This window comes from Apteryx rowi, unplaced genomic scaffold (genome assembly GCF_003343035.1).
Source record: "Apteryx rowi isolate R43461 unplaced genomic scaffold, aptRow1 scaffold_555, whole genome shotgun sequence".
Classification (NCBI taxonomy): Eukaryota; Metazoa; Chordata; class Aves; order Apterygiformes; family Apterygidae; genus Apteryx; species Apteryx rowi.
In genome coordinates, this window is record NW_020450822.1 from 343867 (window position 1) to 369550 (window position 25684).

General features: G+C 43.2%; 1 protein-coding gene across 12 annotated transcripts in view; it reads left to right on the plus strand.

Moving 5' to 3' along the window:
- TTBK1 (tau tubulin kinase 1) overlaps positions 1-25684 on the plus strand; it is a 125869-nt gene that overhangs the window by 69754 nt on the left and 30431 nt on the right. For all 12 annotated transcript variants that reach the window (XM_026081587.1, XM_026081585.1, XM_026081588.1 and 9 more), the window contains 4 exons: positions 11661-11815; positions 12621-12840; positions 16418-16593; positions 18260-18818. In XM_026081587.1, the coding sequence (XP_025937372.1) occupies positions 11661-11815; positions 12621-12840; positions 16418-16593; positions 18260-18818 (1110 nt within the window). The remainder of the gene's footprint in view (positions 1-11660; positions 11816-12620; positions 12841-16417; positions 16594-18259; positions 18819-25684) is intronic.

Sequence of the window (25684 nt, forward strand, 5' to 3'; positions counted from 1 at the left end):
TGCTGAGGAAGCAGGAGAAAAAGGTTGGACTGTACAGTTCAACAGTACTTCAGCATCTCAGTGTTTCTTCTTCCTCTCCCTGACTCCACCCAAATTAATCCTGTGCTCCAAACTAGAAAACTCTTCCCAACAACCAGAATACTTTTTAGCTTTCATTAAAAAACAAGGTTGTGAGTTACACCAAATGTGACAGAGTTTTAACACAGCTTGTCAAAGTCTGCAAAGAGCCTGTGCCAACAGCTCAACACTGCACACTAGCACTTTTGGTTTCTTGCAGACTAATGTGGGCCTTAGCTATATTATCTCTTTTATTAATATTCACCTTAACATATTTTTTATCCTCTCCCATTTGCTAATAACTATCAACATATATATGATCAGTTACAGTAGCTCAACTAACACAATTTAACTGTAGTAACTTGATTCTGTGTCCCTTTTTTTTTTTTTTTAATCACAGTGGTTTTCACTGTACATTAAAGCCAAAGAGATGAAAACAACATCTGTGCAGTCTTATTTGAGTGCCCGATCCTGTTGATAATGCATTAAATGAGTGGGAGGATGGTAGGAGGGTGTTCCAACAAACCTAGCCAAAGCTTTCCAGCAGCACTTTTGTGTACTAGCCACTTTTATGGTTGCTATGCAGCAACTTATCTCTTAAATAAATGAATAAAAATTAGCCAAATGCTTTCCAGATAGTAGCATGTATTATACCATGTGCCACTAAGATGGAGGGCTGGAGGAAATGACTGAGGAGAGGCTGCAGGATCTGGGTTTGTTTAGCCTAGAGAAGGCAAAAAGGGGATCTAATTGCTGTCTTCCACTGCATCAAGGGAGGTTGTGGGGAGAATAGAGCCAGACACTTCTCAGAGTTGTGCAGAAAAAGGCAGTGAGCACAAGTGCAACAAGGGAAATTGTGACTAGATGTAGGGGGGGAAAAAAACTGAATGAGGGTTTGTTAAGTAAGGAACAGGTGCCTAGGGAAGCTGTGAGATCTCCAGCCTCACCTTGATCACTGCAAACATGATGGAGCAATGAATCTTGGAAAAAATTTCCAGGTACATGAAGGACAAGAAGTTGAGTGGGAGTAGTCAGCATGGATTCACAAAGGGGAAATCAGGCTTAACCAACCTGATAGCTGTCTACAATGAGATGACTGGCTTGGTAGATGAGGGGAGAGCAGTGTCTACTTTGACTTCAGTAAGGCTTTTTTGACTCTGTCTCCCGTAACATCCTCATAGACAAGCTGGAGAAGTACGGGCCAGATGAGCAGACAGTGAGGTGTATTGCAAACTAGCTGAACAGCTGATCTCAGAGGGTTGTGATCAGTGGTCTAGTTGGAGGCCAGTAATAAGCGATGTACCCCAGGGGTCAATACTGGGTCCAATACTGTTTAACATCTTCATTAATGACCTGGGTGATGGGGCAGAGTGTATCCTCAGCAAGTTTGCTGATGATCAAAACTGGGAAGAGTGTCTGATACACCAGGTGCTTGTGCTGCCATTCAGACTGGAGGAATGGGCAGAGGAGGAGTCTCATGAAGTTCTACAAAGGCGAGTGCTAAGTTCTGCACCTAGAGGGAGTAACCCTATGCACAAGTACATGCTGAGGGCCAACCAGCTGGAAAGCAGCTTTGCAGAAAAGGGCCTGGGGATTCTGGTTGACAGCAAGCTGGACACAAGCCAGCAATGTGCTCTTTTGGCAGAGAACACCAATGGTATCCTGAGCTGCCTTGGGAAGAGCATTGCCAGCAGGTCGAGGGAAGTGGTCCTTCCCCTCTACTCAGCACTGGTGAGGCCACACCAGCAGTACTGTGTCCATATCTGGGCTCCACAGTACAAGGGAGTTATGGAGCTACTGGAGTGAGTCAGCGAAGGACCATTAAGGGACTAGAGCATCTCTCTTATGAGGAAAGGCTGAGAGAGCTGGGACTGTTTAGCCTAGAGAAGAGAAGACTGGGTCAGGGGAGGGTGTCTTATCAATGTGCGTAAATATCTTATGGGGGATTGTAAAGAAGATAGAGGCAGACTCTTCTCAGTGGTGCCCAGTGACAGGACAAGAGGCCATGGGCACAAACTGAAACACAGAAAGTTGTGACTGAATCTAAGGAAAAGGTTTTTTTACTGTGAGGGTGACGGAGCACTGGAACAGGTTGCCCAAAGAGGTTGTGGAGTCTCCATCCTTGGAGATTTCAAAAGCCATCTGGACACAGTCCTGGGCAACCTGCACTAGGTGATTCTGCTTGAGCAGAGGTGTTGGACTAGATAATCTCCAGAAGTCCCTTCTAACCTCAGCCATTCTGTGATTCTGATTCCATCCTTGGAAATTTCCAAAACTCACCTGGACAAGGTCCTGAGCAATCTGATCTGAAATTAACCCTGCTTTGAGCAGAAAGTTGGATTGGAGATCTCCAAAGGTCCCTCTGAACGTATATCCTCCTATGATTCTCTTCCAGTGTTAAATAATTGTGACCTAACTATACTGAAAAGCCTTTGAGATGGACGTGGAAGGAGATGTTTCCAGACAAATTTTGTGCCGTAACAAATCATGAATAGCTCTTTGACAGTTGAGAGTTTGTCTGAAGCTGTGAATTGGTTCTTTGCCACCAGTTCCTTACAGGTGCAGCTCTGGGAGGAAGCATCCGAAAGGGGGCTCCCCACAAAAGTCTGACACCTGCAGCTCGACTCTCAACAGTGACTCTTCTAGCTTGACTGGAGGCATATTCCAGCCAGCAAATTCTCAAAGCACATCTCAGCCCCAGGGATGTCCTGTATATAGATTTACTTGGATTTATTACCATGAAAGAGATTAAAAAGTGTATCATATGGCATCTAAATTTGCCACCAGCACCAGATCCTTGAGAAAATTAAGGAAACTGGAGAAATCTCTCTGCCCAGATATAAAGTCATCATTTGTTACAAAATTGGAATGACAAGATTAGAAATAAGGCAACAGAATAAAATGTACATAAACATAATTTTAGGTTAGTTTATTGGTTCCCTTCTTAGGTCTTTAATATATTTCAATTTAAGATGTATGCTAATCACAAAGCTAGGATTATGACTCTGAATGCTGCCATGTAGCTGGGCAGGCTTAGTGTTTCATGAAGCTACTCAGCTCTGGTCAGCCTCCAAGTTCTCCTCTTTGTTTGAAAGAAATTATTATGAAAGGACTGCTGCACTGGGGTAGAGCAAAGGTTTGTCTGGCCTAGTAGCATGTCTCCAGCAATGCTGCCTGGGGAAGAATATAAGAGAGTGAACATCTGATGAAGTTTCCCCAGAACACTCTGAAGGATTGTTGTAGTTCAAGGATCTCCTAAACCAAAAATGTCTCTGTAATTCATAGCCATCAATGATTTTGTCTTCTACAACCTTGTCCAGTCTCCTCTTGTCCAGTCTCCTCATGTTCATCCACCATGTTCTGTGACAAGAGGCTCCACAGCTTAAGTGCTTGCTGTGTGAAGAATCACTTTCTTCTGTTTGTTCTGAACTTGCCACCTGCCAGCTTCATTTAATGCCCCTTAGGTCTTGTCTTGACTGTAACAGTGAATGCTGGATCCCTACCCTCTTCCCCTTCCCAGCCATGCAGAATCTTACAGACTTCCATGATATTGCTCCTTGGTTATGTTTTGCCCAGGCTGAAGGATCATAAACTACTTAATTGCTTTTTGCCCAGAATGAAGCCTTTTCAGACCTTTGATTTGAGTCCTCCTCTGAACCTTTTCAAGTTCTAAGATATCTTTTTGAGGTGGGGAAATGTCAGTATTGCGTGTTTAAGATGCACACTGCCCCTGGCGTGGCATACTGCAATTATGATGTTCTGTTCCATTCCTAAGGCTTTCTAACACTGTTTCTTTTATCCAGTAGCAGTGCATTTTTGCTGGCTCACATCCCTATGTACAAAATAAAGCTTTTCCTTCTTTTGCAGTAGCATGAGGTTTTGGTAAATTCCTTCTTCTACCCCCATCATTCTGAAGGGGGCAGTGATGCATAAATGCTGCATGTGAGCTTCTGATAACAGATCATCCTGACTGCTTTGTCCTCCTTCACTGTCTGAAGTCTGATGTATTTTTTTTCTCTACCCTCTCCAGATATTTGTCCTCTGGCTTTGCAGGGTGCTTTGGGGTTTGTAGAGGAGCCAAACATGAATGTAAGAGCTATAATGAGTCAGTCCCTGCTTCTTGTTCCCTTGTAAATGGGGACAGACAGTTGGGGATTGGCCACTGCTGCCTGTCCACCTTTTTCCTAGTGATCCATGCTCTGAAGCTTGCCATCTTTATCTCCAGCTTTGCCACCACCAGCATCTGGGATTGTCTCATTTCATCCACCATTACCATCTAAGCAGATATGTCAGTGTGAAGGATGGGAAGGGCAAAGGGCTGAGATACAACTACAGACCTCACCACTACCCTGCAACACAGCTCATCTGTTGCATGAAGGAAAAAGCAAGTGCATCTGCTGTCTTCAGGCTTGTTTTGTCACTGGCATGGGAAAAAACTTTTAGGGGTGGAGGGCAATGCAGACACTTTACCTCAGTGACCCCTTGCCTTTTTTCTATCCTTCCCTGTCCCATATTGCTGTTAAAAAAAAAAAAACAGAAGACTCTACTGCCACTAATAGCTGTATTCCTCCCTGTATCCCAGCCCCAGCACTATGGCTTATTCTGTCTTTGTGTGAATTCTCTCCTCTCTCTCCCCTAGTTTTACAATTCTCCCCACACCTTTGCCCATGTGTGATTTTTTTTTTCCTTGTTAGCCATCATGCTCATCTCCCTTTGTCTTGATTTAGTAACCACACTGCTGCTTTTTCCCCTACCATCTCTGAGCATTGTTTTGTTCAACTCCAGACCCTATGCTTAGATGACTGTGGTCCTTCATATAGCTACTCTGTCTTTCTCTTATGGCCTCTCCAACACTGTAATTCCCACCACTTTCTCTCTTAGCATGGAGCTAGGGCTGCCTTCTCTCCCTGAGAAGAAACCATGACATCTTTGAGCTTTTCCTGGGAAGGCTCTGCCCTGCTTTGGCCGGGCCTGGGTGGAGGGAGGAGCCCAGGAAGAAGGGGTCTATCATCTGAAGAGTATGAAGAAGAGTGATGTGCCCTGCCTAGCTGTCCACATCTGTGATACAGCCTAAGAAAACCCAATGGCAGCCAGCTGAGCAGGTGGACTGCTGCTAAGGACAGCAACTCTTCAGTGTGCTTCAAGGAGAAAACAACTGCTTGGATCAAGGAAGAAAGGCAGCCTCAGAGGGAGACGTCTTGTCTTTCCCCTCCCCTTTTGCCCTTTTCTGCTTCCTTTTTACCATCCATTTGACCCTGTGGCCTCAGTCCTGCAGTCTGGTCCTCTTCCTTTGTCAGGGGTGAAGACTGAGCTTTTGTCTTAGAACAAACAGCAAACACAAATTGCAAGCTAAGACTGTCTGCTCAGAAGTTTCCCTGAAACACTGGAGAAGGTTACCATCAAACTTGCTGCTGTCCCACTGAGAAAACCTAGGGTGGGGTGAAGGTCTGACTGTGAAGGTGGAGGCAGTCAGGAAGAGATACTGCTGTTGTTGCTTTCTCTCTGGAGTCCATTATGGGAATAACTTTGTTACCAGAGCAGTTGGGGGAATGGTTGGGGGAATACAGCATGTACTGTCCCTGTCTGCTGGCAATAAGGAGTGGATTTGTTGTGGTACAGGAGAAAGGTATGACTAAACCTAGATCTCATCATCCCTTCCATAGGGCACTATAGAAGGAATGGAGCCTATATGGCCCTTGGCAGGAAGGAGTGCACCTCGTTTTTTTCACATGGTGCATGGTTGCCAGACATCCTGTATTATTCTCAAGCAGTAGAGAGAAATTGGAGTATCTTTCTGTAGCAAGGGAGTCTCATGAGAAGATGTTACTTGCTCACATAACACGTTTCCTTCTCTTCCCCCAACCGCTGAGCTCAGCTTTCCCTGAAGTCTCCTCATCTACCTGCAAACCACATCAACAGTCACTCACAAAGTTTCTGAAAGAAACAGTGATGTTTTCTGTGTATGCACATGCTTCATACTCACTTTCCTTGCTTTTGTGTCCTGTCCAGGTACCAAATAGCCAGGCCTGTTACTACCAAGAAGATCTGGCAGGTCAGCTGCTGTCTGCCGTTAATTCCATGGTTTTCTGGGGATGCAAACTATAAAATTCTTAATGGAGTGGTGGATACAGGCATAATTGTGGTGGACTTTGTATTTTTGCTGAAGAGGGATGCTTTGCCTACATTTATATTAATTGCACAATTATGCACATAATGGAATAAATACTTTGGAAAACATGTCCAGGCATATGAAAGATAAGAAGATGACTGAAAAGAGTCAGCATGAAGTTATCAGGGGCAAATCATGCCTGACCAACATGATTGCCTTCTGTGAGGAGATGACTGGTTCTATGGATGTGGAGAAAGCAGTGGATGTGATTTAGCTTGACTTTATACAGTCTCCCATAATGTCTTTGTAGCCAGACTGGAGAGAGATGGTTTGAATAAGTGGACCACAAGATTGGTGGAAAATTAGCAGGACTGCTGGGTCTCAGAGGGTTGTGATCAGCAACACAAAGTCCTTTTGATGGCTAGCTACTAGTGGTGTCCCTCAGAGAACAATACTGGGGTCAAGGGTGTTCAATGTCTTCATAAAAGACCTGGGCGATGGGACAGAGCACACTCTCAGTGAGTCTGCAAACGATACCAATTTGTGGGAAGCAGCTGATATGCTGAAGGGTAGTGCTGATACTCAGAGAGGCCTTGACAAGCTGAAGGGAACCTCATAAAGTTCATCAAAGGCAAGTGCAAAGCCCTGTGCCTGGGATGGAATAAACCTGTGCAACAGGACAGGCTGAGGACCAACTGGCTAGGGAGGAGCTGTGCAGAAAAGGACCTGTAGGTTCTGGTGGTGACCATGAGACAGTAGTGTGTCCTTGTCACAAAAAAAGCCAACAGCATATTGGGCTATATTAGGAGGAACGTAGCCAGCAGTAGAAAGGAAGTAATTAGTGCCCTCTGTAAGGCACTTGTTAGATCACATCTGGAGTGCTGTGTCCAGTACAAGAAAGACTGATAAACTGGAGTGATCCCGGTGGAAGGTCACCAAGATGGCCAGCGGCTAGAGCACATGGCGTAAGTGGAGAAGCTGAGAGAATTGGGTTTCTCTGGCCTTAAGAAGAGAAGGATCAGAGGTGATCCTATTTTTGCCTTCAGCTACCTGTGGAGAAGATTGAGCTATACTATACTCAGAGGTGCACAGTGAAAGGGCAAGATGCAACAGGTGCAAGCTGCAACAAAGGAAATTATGATTAGATATTCAGGGGGAAAAAATCACCATGAGGATGGTTGAACAGTGGAAGAGGGCCCAGAAAGGTAGTGGGATCTCCATCCCTGGAGATACTCAGAATGTAACATTGAGCAAGCTGATCTGACTTTGAAATTGGATCTGACTTCAAGGTCAGCCCTGCTTTGAGTAGGAGATAGACTGGGTGATCTCCAGGGATCCTTTGCAACTTAAAGATCTTGGAATTCCAACCCTCTGTCCCTCTAGCACCTTCTGCTGAGGTTCTTGCTGTGCTCTTAATGAGAAACCCTGTGTAATCGAGGGATCCCTTGTCAGCCTTCTCCTGACTCTGGCCAAGCTGGTTCTTTTTGGGCCCAGCAGAAGGAAACTCAGTATTGGAGGCTGACCAGTGACTGTGGAGACTGTTCTGGTCCCTAATGTCTGTAGGCAGAGGATCCCTGGACAGGGTCCAGTAACTCCTTGCGTGACTTCTGGGAGCAGTGGATGGTGTTGGGACTGTTCTGTGCAGTTTCTCACCCCACTTTCCTCCTTATAAAGCTTTGACCTGTCATCAGATATAGAAAGGGTTCAGAGAAGGCTGAGAAGGATGAACAAAACCATGGCTTTAGAATAACAACAACTGAGGAGACTGGGATCCTTCAGCCTGCGAGAAGAACAACCAATGGGGAATACGATAGAGGTCTGTAAAATCCTGTGTGGCCTGCAAAGTCAAGTGCAAGTGTTAACAGAAGTTATAGAAGAAACTAACAAAAGTTGTTTTGGCTGAGTGGGGCCTTGGGAGCATGAAGGGATGCTAAGAATAAGACAGCTGAACTGCCAATTTTAGCATGCAGTTTCTTACTTCAGACTGCTTCCATATCAAAGGAATGGAAGGCAACAAAAGCAGTGCTAATTTTTAAATGGCTTCGGAAAATTCCAGTCCCTGAACCTGACATATACAGCACAAGTCGTCAGGAACTGTGATAAAGACTGGGATTAGGGGACAGATGGGTGAGGATAATGTAATGAGCAGAAGTCAGCATGGCTTTTGTAAGGGTAGTCTGTCTGCAAATGTGTAGAGTTCTTAGGAGTTATTGAGCATGTAGGCAAAGGCTGAAAACAATTTTTAATATTCATTTCTAAAAGGCATTTGACAATGTTCCTTACAAAAGGTCCCCAGACAGACTAAACTCACTGGGGGTAACAGGGAAGCTCCTCAGATGGATGAATAACTTGTTAACAAGTGAGATGTAAAAAAACAGTTAAAAGAGAATGTCAGTGAGAGCCCAAGATTTGAACCAGGTTCTTCAACATAGTCATAAAATCATGTGGAAAAGGTAGTGGATACCAAAGCAATGAATGTTGTTCATGTTCATGCATGTTCTACTTATGCTATGTAGTAAAGAAGACAATTGACTAAAAAGAATTGCATGACTTCATGGAAGTGAATGGTTGATAAAATAGCAGATGAAATTGGATGTAGATAAATGTAAAATATTATGTATGGAGAAAAGGAATCTGAACCTAAATTCTATGATGGGCTCCAGTCTTGGTATTACAATAGATTTTTCTGGAAAAAACTTCAGTTCAGTGCTCAGTAGCAGTCAGAAAGCAAATATAAACCTAGGAAGTATTAGAGTAATATTACAGGGCTATCAGAAAATAGCCTTCTGTCACATGTAAATCCGTGTGATGCCTGTATCTTAAATATTGTGTATAGTTCAGTTCCTGCATCCCAAAAGGCTATCTTGAAACCAGTGAAGACATACGAAAGGGTAACAAGGATGGCTACAGGTAGATTGACTTCCAGATATGGAAAGACTAATTAGACTAGGGTAGTATACTCTGAGAAAGAGAGAACTGACACAGACATGACATCTTTAAAATCAACAGTATAATGGAAAAAGTGAACAGAGAATGATTGTTTCCTGCTTCTTCTAATACGAAAATGAGGAAGCGCCAAATGAAATTAGAAGGTAGCAGCAGGTTTAAATGAACAAAGAAGATAGTTAACATAATTTGTGAATTCTTTGCCATAAAGTATGTGTAGTCCAAAAGCTTATGCATTCAAAAAGCAATTAGGCAAGTTCATCAGAGAACTCCCATCTAAGGTTACTAAATATAAGGAGATCCTCTGGCTCTGAGTCGCAGATCTTTGAAATCTAGGATGAAATATCAGAGAAATGTTGCTGGATGGTTGTCCTATTCTTATACTCTCTCCTTGACACACAATATTGTCACTATTAGAGACAAAACACTGGGCTGGATGAACCTTCAGCTGGTTCAGTATTTATCACTCTTAACATGTTGTCATTTTGTTTTAACTGGAGAAGCTGAGAGTCTTTTCCATTTTGTTTGAAGGGAACAATGGGTGGCTTACTTCTTTTTCTTACCTGATACATCCATTTGGTTTCCTCTTTTGTGATGCCTTTCAGAGGGTAGGGATGGCAAATTCTGTAGACTCCCTTTACTGCACCCAAATCCCAACTCCTCTTCATCTCACTGCTTCATGCTCTGCTGGGTCTGCCTCCACTTGAGCAGTGGTATTTTTGACTTGGTAGTGGCAAGACCTCAGACAAGTTCTCTACTTGACTGAACAGGTCACCATAATTGGGCAGTTTGCTTTTGGTCCTATTAATGGGTATGTATCTCTGGGTACTGCTAGCACAGGACCAGTAACCACTGTGCTAATTGTCGTTGCATACGTAGTTCATATGGTAGCCATGATTAACCAGGTGGGTTTTCTGAATTGGTTTACCACCTTGTTGCAGCTCAATTTTAGGAGTGCCTGTAAAACTAAGATTTCTATTGCTGTAATACAGGTAAAATATGATCTCCATTGCCTTCATTTCCTTGACTTTTCAGTTTGCAAAGTGATGCTCTAAGGAAGGGGCAGTGCAGTTTTGCAATTCTGGAGAGTTGTTAGGAACTTTCAAAGGAGGAAATAGAAGAATGAGAAATGCCCGTACCAAAAGACTGTGACCCTTTAATTGCTCACATTCAGTTGCAAACCAGAAATTCCTTGCCAGCAGCAGCAACACTAGTCCTGTTTCCATCAGCAGTGAAAGGGAACATCGTGAAATGAGGCTAACAAGCAGAAACACAACTCCATCATATTCAAATGTCAAGACAGTACCGGCCCTTCTCTGCCCTCTCAGAGCAAAGAAGCTGGTACCACTGCCATGTCATGTCTGCTCCATCTCTGCTCTCTGGAGATGTGTTACCTGTCCCTTGGTCTGATTTCTTCTACAGTCGACTCTGGGAATTCTCTTTTCTTTGTGAAACATTGTGCAATTGCGGGAGTGAGCTACTGAAATCATTTGATTCTAGACCACAAAATGGGGGAAGAGGAAGGCTGAACTGAAAGCTGGAAGTGGGAATTTTACTGCAGTTTTGGTAGAAGGTAGCAGGAAGACGTGGGCTCTCCTGGCCTTTATACAGAATTTTTTCTGATCATGCAAATAAACAGAACTGGAATTTAAATGCAAAGAACATAGGGTTTTTATTCAGGGTAATTTTTATTCATAACCTAGTGCTAATTCTATGCTATAAGCCAAATCTATCTGTCATTATATTCTGTCTTCACATTGACTTTAGCCAAATCCTCTCAATTCTGCATTATTTAGCTGAATAATGTTATTACAAATGCAGGACCTCCTATTGGCCTAGACCATCTAGGATATTTCCCTCTGACAGTAGAATATCAGATTTCCCTGGGTAACGCATTGATGCACAGAGCAATGTTGGCAGGAGTTTCGTTCTCTCTGATGGTTGTCTGTTCTTAGAAAGCAACAAGCGTAAACCACTGGGAGTTTGAGAAGTGGATGAAAGATACCTGCCATCTTTTAAAAGGAAATTATATCATCCCTTGTACATTTTTTTTCTGCAGCCAAATGTGGCAGGCCAGATTATGCATAGGCATATTGTTGAGTTCCTGACCAAGCTGTACTTGAGCCAGACAGTGCAATGAATCTGCTTCCTAGGACTGCTTCTTTTCTGCTGTGTCTGTATCCTCTGGAGGCCCTCGGACTATGCATATCAAATGTACCATTCTGCATATGTCTAATCTGCAGGAAGGCTGAGCTGAACTTCAAGCTTTAGAGTTGCAGTAAGAAACCAACTGCGTGATTTAATCAAATCAGTCTCAAAATGTTGTGCGCACTTCTTCTGTAGATTAAAGAAATTTCAGTTACCAAGCCAAAACCAGCCTGGGAAACAACTGATATGATTTTGTGACATTTGCTTTTCATTTGTTGGTACCTTTCATAGACAAGATGGAGATTATAAACTGCTGTTGGCCCTAGCACTCATGATTTAGCTTTTTGTGAAAGCCGCTCTCAGTTATTTAACATAACTTGTTCTTGTAAATTTATTCTAGCTAATCATGTCCGTGTTTGAGAACAGCATGAAGGAAAGAGGCATTACTGAAAATGAAGCCTTTGACTGGGAGAAGGCTGGTACAGATATCTTGCTGTCCACTAGCACCTCTACTCCACCACAGCAAAACACTAGGCAAACAGCAGCTATGTTTGGGTGAGTATTGCTGTCGTGCTGGTCAGACTATGGACACTCTCAGTAACAAGCTCAGTGACAAGTTAATTTTTGAAAGGCTCAAAGGCCATTATGGTCCTGAGAAGTAAGATCTGCATGACCTTTGGCCAGGACTGATGAAGCCCATATTTTTCTATATTTTGCATATTATATGGCGCAGATGGCTGGAGCTTCCCTGAGAGTGCCTGCTGCAAGGCCTGCTGTGGGGTGGGTTAGTGATATTGAACTCAGGAGAGTGTGTGTGCTAGTCACACCTAAAACATGTCCCAGCCCTTCACAGTGTTTCATGTGCTGGTCCAAAGGTACACTAAGTTCAATGGTGTCCAATGAAACAAGTCCAATGAAAAATTGAGGAGGTTTAGCTCTTTGGTCAATTTTGTTGCTTTTGTGGGGGCTGACATTAAGGAATAAGAATAATCCTTAATAATATTACAGAAGATAAAAGCTATAAAGCCTATTAAGTCTCCTTGGTTCATGTAAAGAGGGAAGGTTCTTTTAAGCTAAGCGTTATATAATAGGCACTCCTGGGGAGTTCTTCTAAAGAAGTTTGCAGCCTGAGTACTGAGGGTCCCAAGACACTTTGACTGATCCATCTCACTGTCTTTGTGCCTGGATGTTATTGGGATCCTCTCATGCTTCTGTTTAAGGTTGTGCTACCCTGGATAACGCTGGATTGCCTGTTTTGTTCAATGCGGAAATATGCTAAAAGCTATTTCTGTGGGACAGCGTGATAGGGCTGGTTCTTTAAATATTAATAATTTTACCTTTCTTCTTGTCTCTTCTGTAGGGTGGTTAATGTCACTCCGGTACCTGGGGACTTGCTTCGTGAGAACACTGAGGATGTCCTGCAGGGTGAACATCTGAGTGATCAAGAGAATGCTCCTCCCATCCTGTCAGGCCGGCCAGCAGAAGGTCTTGGCCAGGCTCCAAACACTGCTTTCAATGAGGCTGAAGTTTGGGAAGAGACAGATGTGAATCGCAACAAACTCAGGATCAGCATCAGCAAAGTAAAGAACATTTACTTACCTCCTGTGGCTGCTGGACTTAGGGCAGTGGGCTCATAGACTGCTAAAAGCCACCTGGAAGTACTGTTGTAGCATCCTACAAACTGCAGACCAAAGAGCCTCTCCCTGTGGAAATGGGGAATGCCCAACAATTTTTGCTAGAGGGAAAGGCATTGGGAATAATTCAGGTTTCATATTACGCAAATGATGTTTTGGACCCAATAATGCTAGAGTGAATCTTTCATACAATCTTTATGTCATTATATAGCCCTTGAGGAGCTGATACGATATCAGAAATGTTCCAGTATTGGAGGTTGTTAGCCAAAATCTTATTGTGTCTTAAACTCTTTGACAAGTAAATTCAGCCTGAGATGTCTTCAAAGCCACATTTTTCTAGACCTTGCATCATAAGCACTCTGATTTTTCTCTTCCAATTTTTTAACTTTCCTTTCTAAGGGTAGCACAGTCTATAAATGGCATCTAATTTCACCCTTATGAAATTAGAAATTAGATCAGCTGGTGCATCTAGTGCCAGCAATCTAGTTTCGTCTTTGTGAAGAGGGAGAAAAGTATCACTTAATCTTCTTGTATTTCTATATTCAAAGATTATGTTAGACTTTTTAGTCTGTCATAATTTTCCTCATAATCCCTAAGCTTTTCCTCAGTCCTTTCTTGTAAATGTCATGTAATTTCTTAGAAGCATCCCACCTGAATGATGATTCCATATTAAATATTAAGTTTGAGAATCCTCCAGTTAGATTATTTATTAGCTCAATTACATATTGTAAGTAATTTAGTATTTGTTGTGTTGATCTCAATTCTGATTTCAAAATCAGAATGTCACATGACATGATGTCAGATACCTTACAGAATCTGTCTGTTAGCAGAGAAACCTGTATAAAACTGACTTGTAATATTATCAGGGCATATCAGATTTGCCTGACAAACCCATCTAATGGACCTTTATGGACTAGCATTAATCATATGCTAAATCTACCAGCCTTCTGGGCCTGACCAGAATTCACATCAGTCTATACTGGCACAAAATTAGCCCTTATTTCAGTCCTACAGATCTTTCCATTATCTTTAGTCTTATTAGAAAAGATTACTAGTGGACAAAAGGTCGTCTCAACTAACTTAAAATTATCCCGTGCAAATACTGTGGATCAGCATGTTATCTGTATGGAACTAATATATTACCAGAAGTATTCTCCCAATATTGAGAATTATAAACCAAATTCAATAACTTCTTCACGTCTCTTTGTACACTAAGTATATGCAGTCCCAGAAGTTCTCATTTGAAGGCACATATTACACAAAAAATCCTGGTAACTTCTATCTGATTTTCTGTTCCTGAGAACCACTAGGTACCTTGATGCTTTTCAGTCAGGTTGAGATGTGTGCAAGGGAATCCTAATGTCCTTTCCACATGCTAGTTGTACATCATGTCTAGGTACTCAGCGCTGTCTCTCATGAGCCCTGTCATAACAGTAGCTAGAGGCAGGAGAGGTTTCTGCAAGAACCACAGTGTCAACAGGTGACTTTTCTGCCAAGGGATATGCTTTTTCTTGGCAGTTTTCTGCCAAAGGAATTTATAGCCAGCAGTCTGCATGGCAATGAGCATTTCAGTTCTGACAAGAGCAAGCAGGCCATAATGCTCTCCAAAGCAAAGGAAGCCTGTCCCTTCTCTTTGCTAGGCTTGTTATCTCTAGTCTTGACTGTTCCTTGAGAAGGAACTGGTTTTCATTTAAATCACAATCACCACAAGGAGAAAAAGGACTGCAAGGACAGAGCTTCACCTCTGCTTGTAATCTCAGGTATCCCTTGTGTCTTTCAGAAGACTTTGGCAGCTGGTGTGTAACACATCCTTCTGCTCTCATGCTGTTCACAGATTTGCCATTCTTAGCCTTCCAGTCTCCTAGCACTAGTAGTAACTCTGACTCTCCCTGTCTTGCTCGGTATATTTAGGTGATGAGCAGATCTTGCCACATTTTTCTCCCCAGTATATCTCTAAGGGTATCCTTTTTTCTCTGTTCACACAGTTCAGACCTCCTTCTGGCCCACTTCTCCCATTTCTGTGCTAAGGGCAGTTTCCTTGCTTACTGTTCCTGACCTTTCTAAATCCTCCTCCTGGTTCACCTTTTTCTGCTGGATCAAGGTTCTCATTCAGTGTTTTTTTCATAAGCCTCTTCCTTCTCTCCCATGCCCTCCCCCAATTCTCTGTTCTTGGATCTTACAAGTTGCCTATTGCCCTACAGTTACAACATCAGCATTCTGCTTCTCTCCCAAACCCATTTTTTCTTTCTTTATCACCACCCTTCTTGTGTATTTTGGCCTGCATGGATTACACATTAAATCACTATCATCTATTCTGCTGTTGCAGTAATGCCTGGAAGATCTCCTCCACTCCCCACAGCCGTAAAGGCTGCTTAGTTATGCAGTCCAAACCCAGCCTGAATGGTTTAGACGTGCTAAATTATGGACACTGACTTGCTGTACGTACCGTACTGACACAAAGGTGTGACCGACCAATAACCGCAGTTCTCTTGATCAGCAATGTTTTACTGGAAATCCTGCTTACATTCTGAGCCTCTGGGCATTAGCAGAGATCAACTGAATGTGGGGCATGCTGCAGCAAAGGATAAACGCTCTCCATACTAGGAACTTGCTCTGGCACCTCACTACATACCTCTGCACAGAGGCTGCACGTAGCCGCTGAGCTGCAGGGCTGGCAGCACAACAGAGTTGAACACAAGCCCTAGACTACTGCTGGGCATTGGACCATTCTGCCTTGCCACTTTTGCCTAAACAAAGTCTCCTCTCCTAGAAGGAAGCATCACTGTGGAAAGCAGAGGAAGGCTGTGCTACAGTCACCTACTTCTGCTTCTTTGACTGCTGCCAAATTTAAAAAAAAAATCAAATTCACCCTGGTCATATGAAAATAGAAAATGCACAGAGTATGAACTCTTAATGAACTCTCAGCATCCATGAGTGTGTTCAGGCCCATGCTTCTCTAAATTGCTGACCTTGGGTCTGTGGAAAGCTCTTACAGATGTTCCAGCTTGTGGTTGAGTATATGTCCTGGAGGCTTTTGCCTAAAGGACCAAGATTGTTTAAAAAGCCCCTGGTAATTAGGAGTTGGCTTAGTTATATTATGTTCATCAGAAGTAAAAGTATGCACCTTGCAGCATAAAGCATGGACCTTGCTTAGACAAATACAGACAGACAAGGGCTTTTTCATACAGCTTGGCTCTGGCTCTTAGCAGATCTTGGATAAGTAGTTAGGGATTGTGTGTGTGAGGGTTAGTTCTTTTGGATCAACTATTCCGCATAATTGGAATGCAAAGATCACCCAGTAGAGATGCTTAAAGATCTGAATTGATTTGAAATCCATACCTTGCTTTAATACCAAGTAATTACCAGGGCATCTGGGCCCTTCCATTTCTCCACTCACTGCTTGTGTAGATCGTGAAAATGCAGCTGCAACTGTATCCTGGACAAAAGCACAGAGCAATGGTGAAGGATGGAAAATCAATGCCTGTAATCAGATTTTGAGATTCTCTGTGTTTATCCTTTATAGACTCAGTGCATGGTAGAAGAGGAGCAGAGAAATGGTGTCTGCCCCAGCTCCCCTGTCCGAGTGCCTCCAGAGTCCCCTACTGCACAAGTGCGTTCCCTAAGATACCGCCGTGTGAACAGCCCTGAGTCAGAACGCCTCTCCACTGCTGATGGAAAAGCAGATCTACATGAAAGAAGGTTTGCTTACCCTCTGTAGTCTCCTCTTTACTGATACTGCTTTGAATAGTGTCTTGAGGATTGACAGTTGAGACCAAGCCCATCATTAAATCAGTGGCACTGAAAGGTCTATTCTGGGTGGAAGAGTCAGTACTCGTGGACTCAGTTTATGACCTTTGTGATGAGACACTCATCTCTCAGAGCAGCTAGATGTTTGATAATAAGGAGAGTTAGTGGGAAGGATTCCCATCCCATCCCTGAATGGGAAGGACTCCAAGGATGGAGGGGGAGACATTTGTCAAGGTGAAGGCAAAGAGATGGATCAGAGATAATTTAAGTAGTCACCGAGCTTTTGACTGGCCTGTCAGTGACCGAAGTCATTTAGGTGGGAGAGAAGAATGTATCTTCTTAGGATACATATTGGGATGCACATATTCTGGGAGCTAGCTGGCAGACTCTGATATGGTGGGTTTCATTATTCTATTATTTTTCATTAATAATAATATTCATTTTTCAGCATAAAGCATTGCTCTTGTTTGTATGCCTAAAGTATGTGTTACATCTAAAAGGCAAACCCTGATTTTGAGGGTTATAGGAATATCTTATCTCAAATTCACAGCAAGGAAAAGAACAAGAAACCAAAAATAACAAAAATAGTAATGAAAATAATCTGTTTAAAGTAATGTGCACTGGGAAATGCAGGTGTTACAAGACACAGGGCAACTGGTCTACTGGTCACCCCCTTCACAGACTTTGTTCCTCTCTCTTCCTCTTCCCACTGAAAGTAAGGGCATGGACTGCAGTTGTAGGATTTAGTGGTGAAATGGACCCTCTAAAAGAGGTGGGGAAGATACAAGCCTTCTTCTGAGAGAAGATCTGACAGAAGGACAGTCACAAGGAGACACTATTTGGAAATGAAGGAGGATCGAAAAGAACTAGAGAGTGGATGAGCCCCTCTATTAATAAATTAGGGATTGAATAACACATCTTGGGTCTGGCTACGACCTTCTTTGCCACTGGCTTTTCTAGCTGAGAGGCTGTCTTGCCCATCAGGGCTTAGGGAGTGTTTGAAAGATATTTCCGCATGGCTCTGGAAGTTGTTGCTATTTAGACTGTGCACTTTGTGTCACTGAACATTACACTACCTTGATACTCTTTGTCAAAGGTTATTTGCCATATATCCTTCCTGCTCCCCAAATTCTCCTGGGATCACCTATGTCTGTTGAGCATTTCAGTGAAATTCCTGCTGCACAATGGAGATCAAATATTCTTGCTGTCTTCAAAGAACACATATTGCCACCATAGAGGCCTCAGTGGCCACCTTAGAGGTAGCACAGTAGAGCTGAAGATGCTATAGGAACCCAGTAAAGAAACTGATAAGTCAGGGAGTAGATTTAGGGTTTTTTCACAAAATGGTAGACCTTTCCAAAGGGGAAGAGTGTATTGGTGTTGTGGGGTGGAATTGGTCATTTACCCTGTCATTTACAAGAAAGAAAGATGCTGAAATTAAAGCATTTTAGGGGGAATGTCTTTAGGTAGGTTCTAAAGAAATGTTTTAATTTAAGCCTGTCTTTCTGAAGCATATCAAGAAATGAGTGAGAAGAACTATAGAGGTTTTCCCTCTTATGATCCCTATTTTTAACCACAAACCTGATGCATTTTTAATGGTGTCTTGTTCTGGCTATAGATCTCGAATGGATTTACCTGGCTCTCCATCACGGCTTGTATGTTCCTCCCAGCCAGCCCAGATGCTATCCATTGATACTGGCCAAGCTGACCGGCAGGCAAGTGGTAGGATGGATGTGTCTGCTTCGGTGGAACATGAAGCCCTCAGCAATGCTTTCCGCTCGGTACCACTGGCAGAGGAAGAGGACTTTGATAGCAAGGAGTGGGTTATCATTGATAAGGAGACAGAGCTGAAGGACTTTCACCCAGGTGCTGAGCCAAGCACCTCTGGAACCACAGATGAGGAACCTGAGGAACTAAGACCTATTGAAGAGGGTGAGGAGAGAAGGCGCTTAGGGGCAGATGTTGCAGTCAGGCCGAAGATACATGATGGGCGAAGTCGGGGTATGCAGCCTGTGACTGAGGAGGATAGTTCCCACAGACATGAAGGACCTTCTCAAACAGTATCTGACAGTAAACACGAACAGCAGACAGGAAGTCCAGCTCACTCCCCCCTGCACTCAGCACCAGCTATCCGACAAAGGAGACGAGAGTCTGAACCTACTGGTCCTCAGAGACAGGTAAGATCCTCAACAGAGTGTCCTTTGCTCTGATCTGTATCTCATTGCCTAGCGTAGCACGGTCATTATCTTGGGAAACCTCAGCTACGCTGGAGAAAGCTGTGATTTCCAGCATGGATGCTTTTGTGAAACCCTTTCTGCCAATGTTTGCAAATGTTGTGAACACCTCAGAGGTGCTCCCTATAACTAGTAATGTTATTCCCTACTAAGGACATACTGTTATCAAGATTTTTCAGCCATTTTGGCACAGGGACAGGAGGAGAGCATAGATCTGGTTGTGGATATCTTTAATCAGTTCTCTTATTGCTGTCCCACAGTGATTTGTTAGTAACTGCTTAGTTGTATGGAGATGTTGCTACCAAATCTTCTCCACCTAGTTTCTCAGCAAGCAACAGCAGTATATGGCAAGAGAGTGCCCTCTAATCTAATCACCTGTCAGCACTGGGCAGGCCTGGTGCAATGCAGAGCACAAAATAACTCTCTGAAATCAAACTTGCTTTGGAATACCTAATACAAAGCTCAGAGTAACCAGCGCACACACACACACCATTGACCTTACTTCAGGGACTGGCATTGTTGTTATCAGGTATTTACTCACGGAAATGTTCATTAGCTACTTCGATTTTCCAGGGAGTCATAGTGGGTTTTTTTGATTTTGGTTTTGCTAAGGGCTAAAATTTGTATGTTAGTGAAGATCTCCCATGCACGTGATCCATAAACTCAGCAAATAGAGTTGGGTCTTGGGTCACATGCATGTTAGGGACAGCATACAGTGATACCCACCTCCTGCAGGAACCTTTGCAGTCTGCTTGTTCCCCTCTGGAAGATGATAGCTCCATCTCCCCTTCATGAGCTTATTCTGCAGCAAAGCATTTGTTGGGCTGGGGAGGACACGGGCAGTAACAAAGCTGTATGGACCATAGTAAAAGAACATCCTCTCTCCATCCTTGCTTTGACTTTTCTCTCCTCTGGATCCCAGAGAGATACAAGAAAACAAGGACTGTTAGTTTCAGCAGCAAAGCATGAATGATACAAGAAACTACATAAAAAGAATCAAACCAAATCCTTGCCTGCCAGCAGGTGTTCCCTGCTAAGGTCTATGAGGCTGCAGCATCTGCAGGAAGGATAGAAGTTCTGACAACACAAAGTGAATTTGCTCTGTCTTGTCCTTATTAGGATGGTCAATGCAAGATGCACTGACCCTCTGTAAGAACGAGCAGAGACACTTCACTGATATATTTAGCATACCCAAAGAAGGCCGGAGGGGCCTTCTTGACCCTAACAAGTAATACAGTCATGTGGAGGGACTGGGAAAGTTGGATATGATGCAGTATGAAGGATGCTTATTCATAGTGATACTTAAAAAAAACCTCATCCTAGCAGGCAAAACAGTAAATTCATTTCCTGTCATTAAATAAAGATAATGGGTGATTGCTGCTAATGTATTAGACAGCCTCAGTTCTCCAGCAGACTGCCTATTTCTTTGCTCTTGTGTTCTGAAATACCCTCTAGTTATTCCTGTGCCTAGCTTTGTACTTAGTTGGGTCAACACTGGATTTGTCTGAGTGGCTAGGATTTGCTTGTGCTTCCTCTGAGTCTGGATCTTTCAGCTGTCTCTATATACACAGCTTTGAAATGACATTCATATTTTTCCATTTGCTGTCACAAAACCAACCACTGACTGTCAAAGGAAAAATAACTTGGTGCATAAGGGAAAGCAAAAACCTGTTCTCCTTCAGTACAGTAGAGATGAAGGGACAGTTTGTTAGGACCAGTATTTTGATGAGGGTAAAGAGCAGTTGTCCAAGGGCCTAATGAAAATATTGAAAGCCTCAGTGTCTACTGGCAGTGGCAAATGTTTCCTGCAGCCCAGGCTGGGCATCCTCTGGGTCTGTGTGAAACTGTGACTAGATAGTGTGTACATGAGTTAATCTTTCTCTTCTTTGAATCTGAACTGAGCTTTTAAGATAGGTAAAAATGCCACTAAATGCAGAACTACCGTGCCTAAGGCCATAGGCCTTCTTGTATGGATTTGGGATCGCATTCTTGTCTCCCTAAAATTGGTGGACGTGTTTTGGTGTCAATGGAATACTAACTCATAGCAAATGGGTAATCCCTGCTTTGATGCTTTCCTTTGTTTCCGCAGTATATGAGCCATTACTTGTTACTTGGAAAAAGACAGTGACCTCCAGATTATCACAGAATCCCAGAATGATTGAGGTTGGCAGGAACGTCAGGAAATCATCTAGTCCAACCCCCTTGCTCAAAGCAGGGTTAACTATAGCAGGTTGCTCAGTACGATGTCCAGTCGGATTTTGAATGTCCCCAGGGATGGAGACTCCTTTGTCTCTGGGCAGCCTGTTCCAGTGTTTGATCACCCTCATGGTAAAAAGGAATTTTTTTGTGTCTAAATGGAATTTCCTGTGTTTCAGTTTGTGTCCATTGCCTCTTATCCTTTCACTGGGCACCACTGAGAGGAGTCTGGCTCCATCATCTTCTTTATTCTCTCCCGTCAGGTATTTATACACATTAATGAAATCCCCGCTGAGCCTTCTCAGGGCTAACCAGTCTCAGCGCTCTCATCCTCTCCTCATGTCAGACACAACAATCCCTTAATCATCCCTGTGGCTCTTCACTGGACTCGCTCCAGGATATCCATGTTTTTCTTGTACTGGGTAGCCCAGAACTGGACACAGTACTCCAGGTATGGTCTCACCAGTGCTGAATAGAGGGGAAGGATCACCTCCCTCAACCTGCATCTTAATACAGCCCAGGATGCTCTTGGCCTTCTTTGCTGCAAGGCACATTGATGGCTCATGTTCAACTTGTTGTCCACCATGACCCCCAGGTCCTTCTCTGCCAAACTGCTTTTCAGCTGGTCAGTCCCCAGCCTGTACTGGTGCACAGGGTTGTTCCTCCCCGGGGCAGGACTTTGCACTTTTGTTGGACTTCATGAGTCCTGTCGGCCCATTTCTCCAGCCTGTCCAGGCCCCTCTGAATGGCAGCACAGCCCTCTGGTGTATCAATCACTCCTTCCAGTTTTGTATCATCTGCAGACTTGCTGAGGGTGCGCTCTGTCCCGTCATCTACATCAATAATGAAGATGTTAAACAGTACTGGCCTCAATATTGACTTCTGGGGGACACCACTAGTGACTGGTCTCCAGCTGGACTTCATGCCACTGACCATAACCCTCTGAGCCCAGCTGTTCAGCCAGTTTTCAGTTCACCTCACTGTCCGCTTATCTAGTCCTTACTTCTTCAGTTTGTCTATGAGAATGCTATGGAAGACAGAGTTAAAAGCCTTACTAAAGTCAAGATAAATAACATCAACATGAGTTTTTACAGTTTGTATAGCTTTCCTCTCATCCACTGAGCCAGTCATCTCATTGTCAAAGACTATCAGATTGGTCAGGCATGATTTCCTCTTCATAAATCCATGCTGACTGCTCCCTGTCACCTTCTCGTCATTAATGTATTTGGAAATGGCTTTCAGGAGGATTTGCTTCACACCCTTTCCAGGGATTGAGGGGAGGTTGACAGACCTGTAGTTCCCCAGATTATCCTCATTTAGAGGTCAGCTGTTTGTTCAGATGTTTGAATTTGTTGGGTTCAGACGGAATACAGAAGGATGCTGTAGTGTGGGTGTGACGGAAGGTGGTGTCCTGGTGAAATTGTGTGGGTGCTGCTGTAGGGTAAGTGAAGTATAGAGGAGGTTTATGTAGAGCTTTGAATGGCCTGGGGAAATTTCTATCTGAAATATTTTCACGCGTTAGCTGTCTTCCAGTTTCAGCTGACAACAAGGCAACTGCAGTGGAACGTAGATCTCATGGGAAGCCCTGGTACAGAAGACAAACAGGACTGTCATGAAACTATGATGTCCAGTACAAGCCCTTCCATCTGTACACTGCTCAGCGAAGGCAGCATGCTGAGCACTTTGACCAGTATGTTTCTGATCACTGATCAGTACTGCTGGGGCCTGACCTGCTCCCACCCTAGGCAGAGAGGGTTACAGCTGGCTCAAGCTGTTGGGATGCTCACTGGCTCAACATGCAGCAAGACTGTTTAACAGAGCTCTTAGAGTTTACTTTAATGTTCGTATGTATTTTGCTAATGTAGTAACCAATCTCTGCTTGTGTTTATGCAGTAACGTGCAGATAAAGCTATATAAATAGTTAAAAATAAGTAAAAAAAATCTTGAACCAGCACTTCTGTTTACATATTAATTCTGATGTAGGATTCCTGTTACTATTGAAAAGCATTTATATCCACACCTAGCAATAAGATTCAAACATTTATCAAGTTCTCAAATATGCTGAGTAAATTTATCAACACTTGACAGTGATGGCAACTTAATTCTAGCTTCTGTGTTGTAAAGAAACACAAATGCTCATGCATTTATGAATTTCAGCCACTACTTCCTACTGTAGGTCTGTGCACATGGGTATTTCTTGGCTCTGATTCTCCCTTCCTGCTAGTGCAATTGGCATTGTGCAAAACTTTAAAAAAAACTTGCCTGCCTAAAACTTGACTACTTAAACAACATTCCATCTAAAAAATCACAAAAAAGTGAGGCAACACTGGGAGATATTAACTCTTCCTTACCTATCCCTGAATATATTCTGCAGAGTGCAGAGAGCGTTTTGTTTACATAGTGTCTTGCAATCCCGTCTCCCAGAATCTAGAACAGAAAGGACTCAGTGTGGAGGGGCACAAGTATATCTCCTCACCAACTTAGATGTGTAGTTTGAATTACTTTTAAAAAATCCCCCTTGGTGCTATATTAGGCCTCTTTTTTCAGGGAACAACCGCTTTGGTGGCCCCAGTATGCCACTGCCTTCCTCCATTGATTTGAGCTGGTGATGATGGGTCCTCAGACCAGGGCAAAGAGACACAGAAAGAGTGTCTCACAACAAGGACAGGGCTCTAACTTTCGGGGTGATCCGTAATGCCTTTTTGATTTATGCGGCATAGAGCTCTGGGATTGCCCCTGGGTCTGTTACCTGAAGGAATTTTGTTTGATTTGCACTGAAAGCTGAGAAGGACTTCTCTTGATGATATTTTGGGTCCTGTGGCCCCAGACCCTGGAGCAGTGATGAGTGAAATGCTTGGCACTCCCAGAGTACTCCCAAAGCAGAGAGCAGGAGGAGAAGGCAAAAACTACCACTTTACTGGCTTTGAGATCGAAAGAGAAAAATGGGCTGAAGCAATCAAGCAATGGATAGAAGCAGAAGATGGTAGGCCAGCAGATTTACAACCCTGGGCAGAACAGGTCAGTTGGGGTAAGAAGGCAGGAGGGGAAATGAGATACAAAAAGGTGCTAAGTGTCTTGGTTTCCTTTCCCTTCTACGACATCTTCTGTGAGCTAATCCAAAGCGACCTGAGGGACCATTTCTCAGTGGTGAGAAATGGGCATTTGCAGAAAAGGAGATACACTCGCATTGCCCCTCACTCGAGTTTAATTCCCATTGAACTGCGCTTCTTACCTGTTGTAGATGAGGCAATTCTTTGACATACAGCTCCTCCTGCTTCCCTCCCAATGAGAAGAGCTTGCCAGCTGATGGTGAAGGATGTATGTAGAGTTGGCCTTCTGTCCTTATGCTCTTTTGATTTTGGGTTTGTATTCATTCATGTATTAAGAATATAGGATCAGCAAAAGGATGACTCTATAGGAGAAATAAAGCTCATGTATGCATATTAAATGCACAGGACACAACAGTCAAAACCTTAAGCTCAAAAGTAATTCTTAATTACATTTAATATATTCTTTAAAACATATTGAGCCCTATCAACATCACATTTTTCTGGGATTTCACATGAGAGGTGTCATACTGTTCCTGTCCAAACAGAGCAGGATAGATCTGAAGGAGGGCAGTGCAGGCTTGTAGCTGCCAACGACAGAGGGATTAAAAGGGGGCAGCACCTCCAGCTTTGACTGTGTAATTTAAGCATTAGAATATCAGTTAATGAATGCGGCATGTGTGTATATTCGACTTAAGTCTCAAGGCAGCATTACCTGAATGTGCTTGCTGGTGGAGCATTGCCCCTTTATGGCGTGGTTAAGGTTTATGGTGTGGTTAAGGTCCTTGGCCCCATGCTGTACAAGAGGTCCATCTGAATAGCTGGAATGATCCTTTTCGGTCTGAGAAGCCTTTACCATGTTGGGATGCTGTATGCATTGGAAATCATAATTACAATATGCTGCAACCCAAACATAAAGTAAAATCTAATAATATGAAAGTCATTATACTTAGTTGTGCAGCTTACAAATAATACACCCAGGACCACATTTCTACACCATGTACACAAAGAAGAGACGCTTGCCTTTATGAGAAATTACAGTTGTTCTCTAGAATTTGTCTCTCTCAGATACTCCGAGTCACAGTGTTACATGATTATTATCTGCAAATCTGTTCTATGCAGTGAGATGCAGTACATTTAGAACTATGTGAATATTTGCTTTTCACATTTAATCCCCTTTGCAAGCTAAGTAGTTCTTGGACACTTAGGAAGATAAGGTACCTGCCTCAAAATGCTGCAAAGATACTGAAGGTGGTAGACAAGTGATGAGGCTGGATAAAGCTCAGCTCTTCTCATAGGATTTGTTTACAAGGGTGATCTTTCTAGTAAGCTAAGCAGAGCAGTATTGGCTTAAGAAAATATAATATTGCCCTTTCACATTTCCCAATTGCATCTTGTAATCTGACAGAGACTTCCTAAAAAGAAATGCATCACAAGGAAGGGGATGGATTTGAGAGGAAAAAACGTAATTCCAGAAAAAATGATCTCTTTTGGAGTTGGAGGTTTGTTCATCCTTGTGAAAGCACTCTTTTCATAGCACAGGTAGAAAGCTGTAGAAGGGCGTTG